The sequence below is a fragment of the Haliaeetus albicilla genome, chromosome 23 (assembly GCF_947461875.1).
Source record: "Haliaeetus albicilla chromosome 23, bHalAlb1.1, whole genome shotgun sequence".
In the NCBI taxonomy this organism is placed as follows: domain Eukaryota; kingdom Metazoa; phylum Chordata; class Aves; order Accipitriformes; family Accipitridae; genus Haliaeetus; species Haliaeetus albicilla.
The window spans coordinates 16,502,689-16,518,162 of NC_091505.1; the positions used below are offsets into that span (position 1 = coordinate 16,502,689).

At 46.8% G+C, this 15,474-nt stretch overlaps 1 protein-coding gene across 5 annotated transcripts in view; it reads left to right on the forward strand.

Annotated features, from left to right (window-relative positions):
* DOCK11 (dedicator of cytokinesis 11) overlaps nt 1–15,474 on the forward strand; it is an 87,908-nt gene that overhangs the window by 38,933 nt on the left and 33,501 nt on the right. For 4 of the 5 annotated variants that reach the window (XM_069811390.1, XM_069811386.1, XM_069811388.1 and 1 more), the window contains exons 20-32: nt 223–346; nt 1,025–1,146; nt 1,613–1,699; nt 2,924–3,013; nt 4,510–4,628; nt 6,831–6,900; nt 6,978–7,103; nt 7,676–7,747; nt 8,138–8,284; nt 8,752–8,835; nt 9,266–9,377; nt 13,031–13,209; nt 15,208–15,324. In XM_069811390.1, the coding sequence (XP_069667491.1) occupies nt 223–346; nt 1,025–1,146; nt 1,613–1,699; nt 2,924–3,013; nt 4,510–4,628; nt 6,831–6,900; nt 6,978–7,103; nt 7,676–7,747; nt 8,138–8,284; nt 8,752–8,835; nt 9,266–9,377; nt 13,031–13,209; nt 15,208–15,324 (1,449 nt within the window). The remainder of the gene's footprint in view (nt 1–222; nt 347–1,024; nt 1,147–1,612; nt 1,700–2,923; nt 3,014–4,509; nt 4,629–6,830; nt 6,901–6,977; nt 7,104–7,675; nt 7,748–8,137; nt 8,285–8,751; nt 8,836–9,265; nt 9,378–13,030; nt 13,210–15,207; nt 15,325–15,474) is intronic. The other variant, XM_069811387.1, reaches the window with a different exon arrangement.

Genomic DNA, 15,474 nt, shown 5'->3' on the forward strand with positions numbered 1-15,474 from the left:
TTTCTGCTGTCTTTACTGTCACGCTCTGTGCACTCCAATCACACACCCCCATTAATAAATAATGTGCAAATGTGATGAAAATGTTAGCCACAAGCTATTTAAGATGGGTAGGAATGTGTCTTGTGTAACTGCATGCAACATAGTATTTGTGAAATAAAATAGAACTTAAACTATTACTCCACAACTAAAAATACAGTCTTATCTATCATGATATCATTTTAGATTAAAATTGAGCTTCCAATTCACCTCCATCAAAAGCATCATTTGCTTTTCACCTTCTATCATGTCAGCTGTGAAATTAATACAAAGGCAACATCGAAAAAACAGGACACCGTTGAAACTCAAGGTATGTTTAATGCTTAAATTACTTCTGTTGGAGTGTAAGAGTCCAAGATAAAATGAATGTAAGGACATGAAAAAGTATTTGATTAAAATACTAGCCTATCTGAATTTTCTTTTTTGAAAGCAACAATACAAATCATAGGTCTAAACTGGAATAAACCACAATTTTTTTAGTGTATACTAAAGCTCACATTTTTGCTGCAATCTGACAGCTATTTTCTGCGTGTTCTTGACTTGGCTTGCATGAATGGGCTATCATCAGTCAAGTCACCAACAAAAACTTGACGTGAGATCAGGGCCTCAGGGGCTGATCCTGCCAACACTAGGCATGTGTAAGAGACTGAGCACACCCAGGTCCCACCGGTTGGGATAATTCTCCATTCAGCCAGTCCTCAGGCGACTGAAGGACCCTCATCATGGTGCACAACTATGGTTCATGCACTGCTTCTGCCCCTCAAACCCACTGCTAATCTTGGTTGTGCTGTGTCTGAATTTTGCTCACAAAGTCACCAGGTAACACATGCTTTAAGAAGGCTGACATGGTTGATGCCAGCCTTGTTGAAGCCTCTTGCATAGCTGCGAGTTTGATCTTCTCTGGGTGAGACACAGCTCTTTTTGGAGCTTGAGCTAAACATGTATCACTGTGTGTCTGCTAACTCCAGTCCGCTGGTTGCCTCTGCAGTGGGATACGCCTGGGTCCCGTTGCTGAAGGATGGACGGATTGTCACCCTGGAGCGGCATTTGCCGGTTTCATCCAACCTTCCACCTGGCTACCTGGGTCTTGGAGACACAGAGTCACGGAAGGTAGGAAGGCCATTTAAAATTGACTTAAATGTAAAAGGAAGAGGAAAGCTGACCTTTTGTTATCAGTGTAAGTTCTGGGCTTCTGTTGGTGCTCTGCTCAACTGGAAAGATCCCTACTGCAGGGCAGCCCCCAAAGCTTAAGGTTCTTAGAGGTGGGAGACAGAACACTTTTATTCCACTTTCTGTGGTTATATAGGTTGCAGAGACTATTTTTGTGGCAGGCTGGGCTGGGCTGTTGCAGATGGCGCAGAGCAGGAGAGCGGGCACATGCTCTGGGTGCACATTCTCGCAGGGATCCCTCTGCCCTGCCACAGTTGCAGTCGTGTCACCAGTGTGTTTGTGCTGGGCTGGGGGGGGAACCCGTTCTTCCACCCCAACCCATACCTTCTGGCTGGGTGTCTGTCTGCACAGAGCCACCTTGTCACTGCAGGCTGAAACCAAGTACTTGAATGTTGTCTGTTCACAGCAGCCCAGTGTGGATGCAAAGTGGGTGGATGGAGCAAAACCACTGTTTAAAATCAGAATCCATTTGGACTCAACCATTTACACCCAGGTAAGTCGAGCACCTCGCTCTTAAAGACTTTCAGCACAAATGCAGAGGCAGCAATTGCTGTATCTCTACTACTGCCATGCTGTAGGTGCTGTGGGAAAGAGGTACCTGTGTTTGCAGAGTAGCGCTGAGATACTTCTGTAGCAGTAGGTCTGGGATTACTTGCAGGGATCTGCTCCTTTGCCTGGATGTGATGAGACATTTGTGTGAGTGAACGAGCCTCGGGAGAGGCTGGTGTTTTCTTGGCCAATTGCACTGTAACTGGCAGGACCAAGGAAACATTTGAGCAAATGAGCTGCTTCGATGATGCAAGAGAGAAGAGCTGGTGGAAATGAGAGGTTTCCTCAAATATTAGACTGTTCATTAGGTTTAAAAAAAAAGTTTTCTGACAACAGCAGACACAGGAAAACAAGAGTCCTGATTTCCCTTTGAAACCAGTTCAGGCTGTTTTACCAAGTCCCCTGTGTTCTGCCATCTAATGGTAGTGATGGACTTCCCCAAGCTTCATGTGATGTACAGCAGAGCTCCCCAGCACATGGTTTGGGGCACCTCCTGTCAGCACTGTTCACGGGGAAATGCCCTTGGCAGGGCTTGTCCTGTGCTGGATGTAATCAGCTGCATTTATATTCACAGCGACTCGCTTTCAGCATCATCTAAATCTGGTTTTGGGTCTTACTGATTCTGTACAGCACGGAGAGCAGCACAGTAGTTCCACTCCCCCCCAAATTACATTCCCAGGTGCTTTTCAGGGTTAAATAACCCAGTAATTAAATTTAACCTTGGAGGAGGAGGGAGAGGAATGTAAAGGAGAGTCTCCTCGGATGGACAGTACGAGGTCGGTGAGGCAGATGGTGAGGCAGTCTCGAAGAGCCGCAGCTTGAGAGGCGGGCTACCGCTTCTCCAGGCAAGTGTTGAGTGGGGATTGGGGCTCAGGGTAGCGCAACCACAGGAGGTTTTTAACACTGCTGGCAGTTTTGTGCTTAATCTCAAGATTAGTTGGGAGCCAGGGGATGGGCGGTGGCTGGGTACCTTGGAAAAGTCAGGGAGCAGTACTGTAGTCCTGGGAGAAGGCCGCTGGGGTCCAAGAGTGCCACTGGTAGTGACGTGGGGCTTGCTAGGGACGTGGCCTACTGCTGCAGGTAAGTCAGCAGATTTTTGAGTGTAAGCTGCAGAGTAAGGGTTGGCAAATATTGAGGCTGCTGCATTGAACTTGTTTGTCTCTTCCAGGACATGCACTTGCACAAATTCTTCCAGTACTGCCAGCTGGTTCAGGCGGGAGCTAAGGAAGTCCCAGGAGAGCTTGTTAAATACCTAAAGGTGAACAGTGCCTGTCGGTGGGCTTCGTTTGTGTTTTTACAGACCATCAGTAAATACCCAGACCCCTGCCCTGTAGGAACCCGCACTCGCTGCAGCGCTGGGACCGGTGCGTTGTGCAATACCCTTACCTTTGCTTACTGACACAACTGTCTGCTGCCTGTGTGCTGCTTCCCACTGCCTTTCACAGCAGGTAAAACAAGTAGCCAGCATCGCTCTGCCATGCTCATGGCAAATCCTCCTCCTGGTGGGCTCGCACACTCCTCCCCTGCTGCCCTACCTTTAAACTGTAGCAGAACTCCTTGTTTTCAGGATTATCCATTCAAAACAGGATTTTTTTCTTCAGGCTGAAAAAGATCTGTGAGATTATCAGTCAGTTAAATTTGACCACAGATGACCTGTGACCCAGAGCCAGCTTTTTGGCAATCGTTGCAGCGTGAGTAAGGGCCTCGGAGCAGGTCCAGCAAAGGCTTCTGCAGGGAATATATTTCTTAGCGGCTGTTTACTGTCCTTGTTTCCTTCCATAACTGCCTGTTTTTGAGAGTGCTGCCGTAGCAACAGCTCCGCTTCCAGTGGTGTGGATTTATCATCACAAAGTTACTGGGTGTGTTTCAGATAATGTATAAATATTTTAAGAAATAGAAATAATGGCAGTTTTGAAGTCAAGCACTAAAATAACAGTTGCTTTTTTGTAAGCATTTTGTCAAAGCGCTGGGTAGGTCCCAGCCCTGCCCAGCCACAACGACCTCGCTGCAGCCCGCAGACAGGGAGACATTTACATGCTAACCACAAGTGAGGGCTTCTTACCACCAATACCTCAATAATTTCAGTAATTTAAATAACTAGATACAGATTTAAGAACCTTTCGTTAGATTTGCAGGTTTGAAAACTGAAAATGAAATGCACTGTCTTTCCTAGACTCGTATGGTGAGATTCAGGCAAAAGAGGTCTATGAGATGGGTGGAGAGTCCATGCACCAGTTGATCTTGACCTTCACCAAGTTCCTTAAATGCCATTTCTGATAGCAAGCTATGCTCTTTGGAGAAAAGTCTCACTGCAAGTCGTCGGGCATCAAGTTTCCATGCTCCAAAGGCATTTGTGAAAATAGGACTTGGTCACTTCAGAAAACTGGCACAAGTGACGAGAAGAATTGGGAGCAAAACTTCAGCCTTAAATTCTGGGTTATTGGGGTCAAGTAGTGGCATGTGATCTCTAATTAAGTCATAGCTGCCTGGGCACATCTGAGAGGAGGATTAATACCTGCCACGAGTGATTCATGTTGCTCCCCGAAGGCATGCAGCTGGGATCTGTCAGCTGGAAGGCAGGCAGTGAGTGCTGCTATGGGTCCAAGTTCTCCTGTCCTCTGGCAGGCTGAAGCCCACACCCTGAAGCATTTGCTAATGCCTGTCCTATTGCCACAGAAATGTCTGTGGATTATAATATTTAACATCTGCAAAATGTTGAACTAAAAGTGTCTGTGTTTTGAACATTTGTTTTAGTGTTTGCACGCCATGGAGATCCAAGTAATGATTCAGTTTCTACCTGTAATTCTTATGCAACTATTTAGAGTCCTTACAAATGTGACCCAGGAAGATGAAGTAGCTGTCAACTGCACCATGTGAGTGTCTGGTAAACCATCCGGGTTTCTTCAGTTACAAATGCGAGGCCACAAACTGCAGTGCAAAGCAGGGTGTGGTTTCCCAGTACAAGGTGCTAAGTGACGCTGGCTGTCGGCTGCTGCTTGCTCCGGTGACCCTGCCGTGAAGCTGCTGTCTTCCCCCGGCGCGTCTGGGCGGCGTGGGGCATCGTGGGGCCCGTGTCCTGGGAGCTGTGTGGGGAAAAATGTGGCACTTTAAAGATACTCCTGGGTTTGTTTTTCAAAAGCAAAAAGGTTTGCTGGCGGGGATGGCTCTGGCGGCCAAGTTATTGGGACGTCGCAAGGCTCCGGAGGGCCCAGGCACGTCCCAGCTGCAGATGTGGTTTCCCCGCGGGAGCAATGCCCCGCTCTCGTCCCTGCACACCAGTCCCCTGTGTCAGCAGTATTGCTCAAAATCGCCTGGAGCTGGGGCTGTTACGCTGCAGAAGTAGCCGCTACATCTGCGTTGGCTGGGAAGATAGGGCCAGAAGCGGGCAATGGTTTGTTCAGCGATGCTCTGCCACGGCTGCAGCCCCAAGAGGGCAGCACCGACCAGGGACTGGTCCCCGCAGAAAGTTCTGCTGTGCGCTGGCTTGCGCAGGGCCCGAAGGGAGCAGAAGGTGCAAAAGCACCTTCCCTGCCTAGCTCTGGCCACGACACCCCTAAACTGATGAATGCATTAAAACATCCATCTTCCTCCCGTGGTTCTTCCTCTGTGAAGTGCTGCGGTGCCAAGGGGGATGCTGGGTGCCGCTCGTGGAGATCTTCCTCTGACTCCAGGAGGTACCGTGCATCCGTGTACCAAAAGCATCTCACTCCCGTGAAACTGGAGGTTGGAGGCTGAGCCTTGGTCCCCCAGGGATGTGGGGCCCATTGCAGTCACAGTCCTGGGTGCAGGTCGCGGGGACTTCTGCGCGGAGCACTGTGATCCCACACTGCTTGAATCACCAGAGGGCAAGGACAGGGGAACAAGTGATCCCGGCTACCTGCTGGGTCACCCGCTCCCACCTTCACTTCCAGAGATTTTTTTCAAAGCTTGGCCTGATGCTTTCCAGTTTGTCAATAGCTTTCTGTTTAATGACACCTGTTTTCTCATCCAGACTTTCGGAGTGGAATTTAAAACCGGCTTTTTCTGATAAATGGCTTGTAAACTCCTCCCTGTGGTATGGCCTGTGGCATCTGTGACAATGTGCAATAGTTTGTTTTTCCCTCTGGCTGGGACTGGAATGTAAATCCCCAATGTTAGATGGGGAAACCAGGCGCTTGCTGCCTTCATCAGCCTCCTGGAGTGCTTCCAGAGGGCTGGCATGTTCTCCAGGGTCTGCCTGTCCCCAGTGCAACAGCCCAAAAACAATCCAGTGCATGTAAAAATGAGCATATGATGTAAATTCAGTAAAATAGAGCATTCCAGAATTAGTAAATTCAGGGGATGCAGGAAGGTGTCAGGGCATAAAAATGATGGAGAATTTTTTCCCTGCTTCTCAGCAGAGATTCTGTGGGGGTTTTGTGTTCATTTTGCAGACTTGATGTAGTATTATAGTTGTTCATTGTTACTTGTATTATCATTAGGAAAGGGCTCCCAGTGAGGACAGACTCAACAGATGATAAACTGTACAGTGTGGTTGAATCTGTAGCATGTGCAGGAAGGGCAAGTGGGTTTGCTCTCCACATAGCAGGTCCGTAGATACAGCCAAAGAGAACTGGGTGCAGAGCTGATTAATTTAATATTTTTGTTTTCAACTTATCTAACACCTGAGCATTGTTCAGGTGCCTAACACAATGTGAATTTGAGTAGCGGCAGGCTTTAATCCTGGCATGCACGGAGGCCAAAGAACAGGATACGTTCCCTGCAGAGAAATGCTCCACCTCGCCTCCTCGTGCAGGGAGCCTCGAGCACTTGAAGGCACCTGGTCTGGGCGACGCCTGGACCAGCACCAATGTGGGGAAGAGGTTTTGGCCACCTCAACTCTGAGTGCTCTCTTGAGGGGCTGTGCTGTGGCAAGGATGGTGTGGCCGCAGGAGCTGTGAGGGGTGCTAGCTTGCAAGTACTGGCTCCCTGCAAATCAGGCCGTGCCAGCAGTGAGGCTTTTGGGGTTGAGCAAGGTAGGACACAGATGGTGTTTGCCTTCATGAGCTGGAGGAACTTGCATTGCACGCTCTAACAGAAAACACATTTCTTCCCAGGGTTCTTCTGCACATCGTGTCCAAGTGCCATGAAGAAGGCCTAGACCACTATTTGCGCTCCTTCATAAAGGTCAGTCAAGACACACCGCTCTGCAAAACTCCCTGCTGGGAGCAGGCACACTGCTGACACTGTTCCTCTTGCCTCAGTACGTCTTTCGAGCTGAGAAACCCAGTGGCACACAGGCGAAGATGACCCATGAAATCCTGGTCCTTTCCATGGCCACGATCTTGAAGCAGTCGGCAGATTTTCTAGCCATCAATAAGCTACTCAAGGTGAAGTATTGGCAGTACTTGGCTGCCAAGGGTGGAAGGGAGGAAAAGGGGGTCTGGTATAAAGCCCAACATTTTCACCCATCCAAACCCACCGCAGGAGCAAAGCTACCAGGGCAGCTCCTCGCATCCACATCCTTGAGATTGTCCCCTTAGAACAGAGAAGAATTCTTGCAGGGAACCTGGCTGCGTTGAGGCTCATGGCAGGACACGGCAAAGGACTTTTCATTTTGCCAGTTTTATCTATTTTCTTCAAGCTACGCGTGAGGGGTGACTCACAGGAGGCAGACTGAGTTTCTGCCTCTCTGGGCCTTCACAGGGCTTCGCAGGCCCAACCTCTGCTGGCTCCTTGCAGGGTGCATTGGGGTGCAGAGGGGATGGAGCTATTCCCACCCCAAGATCAGCAGGACTCTTCCAGGTAACAAAGGCACCCGCACCAAGCTATCTGTGCAAGCACAGCTGTGCTTACAAAATGCCATTTGAGTGTGAGCTCTCCCTCCCACTGCTGCTTCCCCACATAGTAAAACATGTTCAGTCCTGCTGAGAAAAATAATAGTATTCTTTGTTTATTCTAGTACTCGTGGTTTTTCTTTGAAGCACTGGCGAAGTCAATGGCAATGTACTTACTGGAAGAAAATAAAATCAAGGTAAAAATAAATTTGTTTGATGCTGCATTACAGAGCCATCACAAGCAAACTCTCTTCCAAAAGTTTTTCTGAAAAACTATGTAACTCTTTACTTAAAAAAAACCCTGACAAGCTGAACAGCTAGCCAGTTCTTTCCTTTTTTTTCAACTTTACTTTTCCCTTCTTCCCCTTTTCACTCTCAATTGTAATTTAAAAATTCCAGGTCTCCTTATGGCTCGTGCAGCTTCCTTTTCTGTTACTAGCTACTGCAGTTTCAGCCAGTGCTTTCTTTGTGCCAATGTGCTGTTAGGAAACAACATAAACAAATGCTAAAGGGAACTTGTGCCTGCACCCGGTTCTCCCCAGCTGCTGGCTTGCAGCACTGAGTGTAGGACATGCTTTTGGTTTCAGCTGCCCAGAGGCCAGAGGTTCCCCGACTCCTACCAGCACGCCCTGCATTCGTTGCTGCTCGCCATCATCCCTCACGTGACCATTCGCTATAACGAAATCCCCGAAGAGTCCAGGAATGTCAACTTTAGCTTGGCTAACTTCCTGAAGGTCAGCAGTTTCTTTCCTTCTCCCAGGCTTTTATCAGAAAAAAAAAAAGAAAACACAATTCAAAATAAGCAGCAAGCAGACGAATGTGTTTGTACTTTGTCTCTTTGTTTTCTTCAATGATGAAAACTCTGGAGGGGATAAGCTTTCTTAGGAAAGAAACTTTCTCTTTCCAAGAGAGAGACTATAATACTCTATATGTTATCTAGGGTTTTCAGTCATGCCTAGCAACAGTTCAAAACCTGAGAGGAAATATGTGTACTCTCCTTTTAAATATTTCTGTTCTCCACTGGAGGCTTAAGTGAGGTCATCCAAATAATCTCAGAGAAACAGGATCATGTATGTTTTGGAAAGTCAACAGCAGCCCGGAGGATCAAATCTGGTTGATGGCAGCACGGTAGTATGGAGATGATTTAGGATGATTGCTTTTATTTTTAATAATTGGTTACATTTTGCTTTTTTTCCTCCAGCGTTGCTTGACCTTTATGGACAGAGGATTTGTTTTTAACTTGATAAATGATTACGTTTCTGGATTCAGCCCAAAAGACCCTAAGGTAAGCAGTATGTTTCTTGAAAGGTGGCTTACAGTTGTGCATATCTACATCAGTCAAAGCTCTGTAGTGATTATTTTATATGACTCTTGGAGGCCTTTTAGACGCTGCTCCTGCCGAGTCTTCTGGAGGCAGAGACCCCTTTGTCTGGGCCAAGAGCCTGTATGCAGCTAAGCTTTAGAATAAAGTAAAGAGTCCGACCTAACGGAGAGATTGGTTAATAGGCTGGATGAAAAAGGTAAAGAAGTCCCAAGTGACAGCTGCAGGCACTGACATTTAGGGAGAACAATGCAAAAATTTGCCAATTATTACTGAGCTTCACCAGATGCTATTTAGATTCCCCAATCCTTGTGCAACAAACACACTGAACTGGAAGGAAATGAGTCAAACTGAAAATATAATTTGTGTTTGTCCTTTTTTTTTTTTTCCTCAGCTGCTGGTTGAATACAAGTTTGAATTTCTTCAAACCATTTGCAATCATGAGCACTACATTCCTCTGAACTTACCAATGACCTTTTCCAAACCCAAGCTGCAAAGAGTTCAAGGTATGTCCTTTCTCAAGAGACTGGCTAGAGACCTATAATTTATTAGTCTTGATAGCTTCTGACCAGATGGAATTTGGTTTGGTGTCAAGGAAATTTATGTCCTGGTTAGACTGATTTACATTAACCTCAGGAAAAGATGCCATTTTGGCAGGTTTACATCATTTTGCTCCAGAATGGTATACAATTGGTCTTTCTAGTATTTCCTCTATTTAAGTTTGCATGGGACTAACAATATCTGGAAGAAGTGCCCCTATTTCAATAAATACACAAATTGTGCAAGTGTAATCCTTTGTTCCCACGTGTGTCAGCATCCCCTGAGAAGTAGGGTGTCTCATCGATAGGTGCTGTAGAGCATGGAGATACAGGAGAACAGATTGCCTTCACTGCTCCACTGCCAGTTGTTTTTGTGGCCACAAGAAGGTGATTTAGGTTACCTTCTGCCTTCATTGTGAACAAGAGTATAGCAGTGTACAGTGCGTTCAAGCTTGTACTCAAACCTGGGCTGAAGGCAGCCAGCGGAGAACTTGAGCCCATGCCAATCCTTAGCACGTACCAAGGGCAAACATACTGTGGCACCGCCATGTATCCGGGCTGCTCTCGCTGTCACACCATGCCCCCTTTGGTCCTGATGCTGCTCATCACAGGGCAGATGGGGTTTGCAAGGGGCTGAGCTGGGGCACTGTGCAAGTGTGGATGGCTGCAGCTCTGCTACCAATGACAGTGTGGACCACAGTGCTGAGCCTGGCAGCATGCCTCGCCAGACTCCGAAAGTTGCTATAGACATAGCCTCAGTCTCTCTGGGTCCCAGTTTCTCATCTGTGCTAGATAAATACAGGAAAGATTACGAGGTTTGGGTGCTAATAGCCTGGCCAAGATAAGTACTAGAGAGGAGACTGAGGTTTGGGATTCCCCCATGTGAAAGCCCAGTGGATTTATGATTCTATGATTTATTCTGATGGAGGCAAGGGGATGTTTGCTTGTGCCTGAGGGTGCAGTCATATGAGTCCCAGAGTGGTTCCACACATGTCCGGGTAGCAGAAGCAGCAGTAACTGTGAAGTGTCCCTTGTTTTGGTGTATTTCTGACTGCTCAGAGCTTTCTGGACCAGCTGCTAATCTCTTGCATCAGTTTGGCTACTTGCCTGGCATAGTTTAACAAAGTGCACTGCTAGAAATGGCTGAGAAAAACACAGCCACAGTGCCTCCCCATTGCTTATTAGTGGCATGATAACATAAGGATGCCCTTTCTTGGTTAACATTCATCTTTGCATTTGCGACGGTTAAACTGAAAAGCTGTAAGAGCAGCTTATCTTTCCTCGTCTGTTTTACTGTGACTAGGACCTACCAGCTGAGGTTCACACACATCTCTTGACAGTAGAGCAGCCTATCCTCAGGTAGCAGAAGTGCCTTTGCAGTGTGCGCTGCCTGCCATGGTAGAGACGTGTAATGATGCAAACTCCATTGCAAACTTTTCTCTTTTTATGGACAGACCTGTGATTACAGGGACAGTGGGCTCAGAGATGGGGAGGTATGATGTGCACATCACCAAGGAGATACCCTGCTGGCATGCCTCACCACTTCATCAGCTTATTAGGATGAAGAGAGGGGACATGCCCAGCCCCCCACTACTCTGTTTCTGGGAAAAGAAGGAATACCCCCCAGGAAGGTGGATAAAGAGGGCTTCTGCAGCAGAAGCTGGTGCAGATGGGCCTGCAGGCAGAGCACATTCCTGTGACCACATCCTGTTGAGTTGGACTGTTGCATCTTGGAGCAATTTCTCTGAAACGTCTCAGCTAATAAGAGGATGGTTGCTGGTCTGCATCCCAGCTGCCTCACCTGGGGGATGTGTTTTTCATCAGCCAGGGCAAACCCTCAAGCCTGTCCTTGGAACCAGCAGCACAGAATTGTTTTTGCAGTCTTGTGATAGCAAAGAACCCAAGAGGTTGACAGAAGCTGGGAGTTAAGCAAGAGCCTTACAAATAATGTTAAAATGTGACATACTGTCCTGTTTCTCCAAGACTTAGAGCATTACTTATTCCTGTTTATTTTTGCTGTGTTTTTATTTGTCCCTTTTCTTTTTACACATGAATTAGATTTTTTTTCATTTGCTGTGGAACGGTTCACTTCAGTAGGTAGGTCCAACTGAGATAACTGAATCCTCAAATGTCAAATTAAATACACAGCTTCCAATCAATTAGCTTGCATCCAACTAATGAAATAACCATGATGTGTGACACTTAAGCATATGCTAACATGACTAACCATGAAAGCTAGATAATGCTCCAGATTGCTTTCTCTTTCCTCTGAATCAGACTTTCACAAACAAGTAAATGCTACTTATGAATCAACGAACTTAAAAATATCTTCTGCAGCAACAGAGCTGTTGGAACCCTTTGGCTGGGATTTTCAAAGCTGTGTGTATGTACTCTGCCTTACCACAGAAAAACTTTCACACCTGTGGGGTTTAAAAAAAAAAAGTCTGAGCTGAGCGCACAGCACTTGTAACCTTTGGGGGAAGAACACACAGCTTTGGGGTTGTCCCTCTGGGAGGCTTAAAGCAATAGTCAAACTGTGCCTGTCGCAGCTCTGGTTAGGTGTAAGGGTTGCCTGACCAAGATAACAGTGTCAGGGCAAGGTCATTCATAGCAGCCCAAGCGCACATGCACCCTGCACTGAAATCTGTGTCCCTGTCACTTCTCCACTGCATTATCCAGGCATGTCAGTGGAAAAGATGCCTTACTCTTGTAGTAGCCACTCCTTTGATCACAGTACGTAGCCCAAATCTACATGAGATGCAGAGTACAAGTGAAGTTAACCAAAGTGGTTAGGTACTGAGCTGCCTTTCTCCTGGCAGTCAGTGCAGCTTTTAAGGAGCTGTGTTCTATATCTGCTGGTGGAGAGCTAAGGGAGTCTCACAGTTCCTGGCAAGCAGCTGCCTGGAACCCTGCCCTGGCTCCCCGATCCTTGCAGTGAGGCTGGAAAGCCGGGCTGTGTAAACCGCTGGAGGATGCAGTAGCAGTCACTGGGCACCATGCCCTTGTTTGCATCCCTCATCCCAGCAGGAGTATTTGCCTTTTCTCCGCCCTCTGACCTGACGAGAAGCAATGCAGATTTCACAGAGGATGTGGCACAAGCTGCAGAGATAGCACTGCTAGGGCTGGGTGACTGTGATAAACGCACCGTCTCCTCCGCTGCCCTCCGCTCGCGGCTGCTGTGTGGAGGTTGGCACCTCTGCTGCCTGCGCAGTTTGGGGATTTACAGGATAACCCGAGTCAGAGCAAAGCAGCCCCCTGGCAGTGAATTGTGCTGTCTTTCCCTGTTCCATCCATCTCTGACTTTACAAATTAATTTTTGGAGCACTAAGCTTTGTAAAGCATCACTCTGCAGAAATCCTTCTTTTAGGTACTGCTGAAACGGTGAGGGCTGAAATTGATGATTAGCCTGAACTGGAAGATGCCAAGTTCTTTGATATGACTTAACTCAGCAGTGGAGAAAACTGTAGTCAGTTCAGGCTTTATTGAAGGATCAGTGCACTGTAGGAGAGTGATGAACTGTACTCAGGACTGTTGTGGCTTGCGTGACCATTATGTTATGTCTTGCTCTGAACAGATCCTCAGAACAGTTCCCTTAACCATTGTCTTGCTCTTTCTTTCAGATGTAAATCTTGAATACAGTTTAACTGATGAGTATTGCAGGCATCATTTCCTGGTGGGGATGCTTCTCAGAGAAGCTTCTGTTGCCTTGCAGGACAACTACGATATCAGATATACAGCCATCTCAGTCTTAAAAAATCTCTTGATAAAGCATGCCTTCGACAACAGATATCAGCACAAGGTCAGGCATATTTTGTTGGCTTTTAAACAAAATGTTCTTGAATCGTATGGAAAAACATACGTCAGAATTTTAGATCTTGCATGGTGTACCAAGGGTATTCTCATTACTTTTTAGGGAACTGTTGTAAGTAACTGATAGTTATGACATAACAGTAATAGCTCTGAAAAATGATCTAGGAACACAAACAATGCAGCCCGGTAACTGCAGCGCTTTTATTCATGCTGAGTATTTAGATAATAAAGCCCTGAGCCATTAAGGAACTTGAGAGTGTTGTTAGCCGAGAGGCTGTTCGACAGAATTAAGCAACATCAATGTTCTTCTGGTCTTGGGCTTAAATTAATATCCTGCATTACTATACTATAATTAGGAAACAGTACTGATCTCTGTTACAAGTCAGCTGCATGTTTTACTAATTAGTGAATCAGAGGAGAGGCTCTGTGGATTCTCATGAGATGCTGGATTTCCGCTGGGTAGCTTTCAATTTTCTTCAGTCAGAGGCTCAGCCGAAAGAGCCTGGAGATGGGCTTATTTTCTTTCTTGATGCTGCTCCCTGCTGATCCATATGGTCCTTGAAAGTGCCCAGCTACCTGTGTAGACACTACTTGTACTTGTAGGCTGAAAACATGCCTCTGTTCAGAGTTTAGCTCCTCAAATTGCTCCTAGTGTGCTGCATTCCTGAGTTTTATCTGGGAATGTGGATAGCCTCCTCTGCATGAAGGGTGGGAGAAGTGACCCGAATGTGCCCTGCGCTCCTGCTGTGACCAGGGCTCCTGCATGGACCCAGAGCCAGCTCCTCTTCTTTTCCATCTCTGCCTTTTTGGAAGGGCTGAGCAGGAGGTGGGCTTGCTTTTCTCTGCAGTGAGGATCCATGGTGACTTGCACAGCCTGGAAACAAAACTGCAGCCCATGGTGTTTGGCAAGACTTGATATTTCAGGAGAGATTTGCCAGCTCTCTGCCAAGACTGGGTCAGAGCCAGCTTGTTTCTGCTCTTCTGGGTCTCTGAAAACCCTCACACAAATTCAGGAGCTCTTTGCCCCCTCAGCGTGCAGCACTCTCCCTGCCTCCTTAAAAACACCACCTGTCTTAAAATCGTCCCACTGGATTTTTGTACATTTGTTGGACTCGGGGCTGTGTGACCAGGAAATTGCCTGGAGCCAGGGCAGGATGCTCAGCTGGAGTCCCAAGACACCAAAGCAAAAAATAACATCATGGGCAGGACAGGCTGAGCATGGCAGGGTCTGTTGCTGCAGTCTCATTCCAGCCAAGGAAACCCTGGCTCCATCAATGGTGTAGAGAGAGTTTTTGCAACCCATGGGCGTTTTGAAGATTGCTTTTTTCTTTTGTCATACGAAATCAGAATTAAAAATTGGATTCTTGTATCAGTCAAAATATGCCATTCAATTCACAAGCCTTAAATTTCTTTTTTTTTAACCTTTCTGTCAAGTCCAGAATAATAAATTTTTAACAAAAAAGAATTGGATGTGAAAGAGCCCTCCATTTAGAAAACATCAACCAGAGCATTTTTTATCTGTATCACTGAATCCAAATTATTCAGTTCCTACAAACTGTTTTAACTAGAAACATTTGCTATGGAGAATTCCTGATTGGAAGCAATAGGCAGCACCAGGTGAGGAGCAAATGTTTTTGTTTCATTAGTCCTGGGTGTTGCACTTGAAAATCAAGCTATGTGAGTGAAGTGCCAGTTAAAGAGTTAGGAAATCCTGGATTTAGTTTGTAACACATCCTGTATGACTGGGAATGTTATTCAGCCCGCAAAATCCCTGAGTGTCCCAAGCTTGCTGCTAGAAGGGTAATATCTACCTGGCAGCTCTGGAAGTGAAGATGAGAATCCAAACCAACCCATGTCCTCAGACATCATATACATTGTGCATGCATATATATATATATATATATGTATGTTTTGGCTCAAAAATTTCCCTTTTTTGCTCCATTGAAAGCCTGGACTCTTACCTACATCTTACCCTGTCTTTTTTCAGAACCAGCAGGCAAAAATAGCCCAGCTCTACCTGCCGCTGTTCGGGCTGCTCCTGGAGAACCTCCAGCGAGTGGCCAGCCGCGAGGCACTCTACTCCTGTGCAGCCGCCTCCAGCCCTGTGAGTAAAGCCTAGTGATGCCTCTTTGCCCTTCTTGGTCCTCCTCTCCCCCTACACCCACTGTGCAGCTTCCACTGCCTGCAGCCAGGCTCAGCTTTAAAAATAAGTGTGGTTTTCTTCTCCCCACAGACCCGTAATGTGCTTGTTTCT